Source organism: Myotis brandtii, unplaced genomic scaffold, assembly GCF_000412655.1.
Source record: "Myotis brandtii unplaced genomic scaffold, ASM41265v1 scaffold760, whole genome shotgun sequence".
NCBI classification, from domain to species: Eukaryota; Metazoa; Chordata; class Mammalia; order Chiroptera; family Vespertilionidae; genus Myotis; species Myotis brandtii.
Window position 1 is genome coordinate 2,307,091 of NW_005371038.1, and position 278 is coordinate 2,307,368.

A 278-nucleotide genomic window follows, 5' to 3' on the forward strand; every position below is an offset into this window, starting at 1 on the left:
CCATCCCCGGTGCTGGTGGAGCCGCTGCCGCTGTGGTGCGAGCCGGGCTTGGGCACCATTTGGGCAGGCACCTGCTGCGGGGCCATCTGCAGGGGGATCTGGACGGGGTAGAAGTTGGGCAGGTAGGCCCCGTAGGCCGGCACGGGCTGGTAGCCATTGACGGGGATGTAGAGCTGCGGAGGCGGCCCCAGGGGCCGGATCGGGCCCTTCACGGGGATGAATTGCGGCTGCGGGAAGGGCGGAGCCTTGGGCTTGGGGACCCCGTAGCGGGCGTTGCT

General features: G+C 70.5%; 1 protein-coding gene across 1 annotated transcript in view; it reads right to left on the bottom strand.

The window, feature by feature from the left end:
* Positions 1–278, bottom strand: part of ROR2 (receptor tyrosine kinase-like orphan receptor 2) — a 90,337-nt gene that overhangs the window by 726 nt on the left and 89,333 nt on the right. Inside the window, exon 11 of the mRNA XM_014530676.1 lies at positions 6–276. Coding sequence (XP_014386162.1) covers positions 6–276 — 271 coding nt within the window. The remainder of the gene's footprint in view (positions 1–5; positions 277–278) is intronic.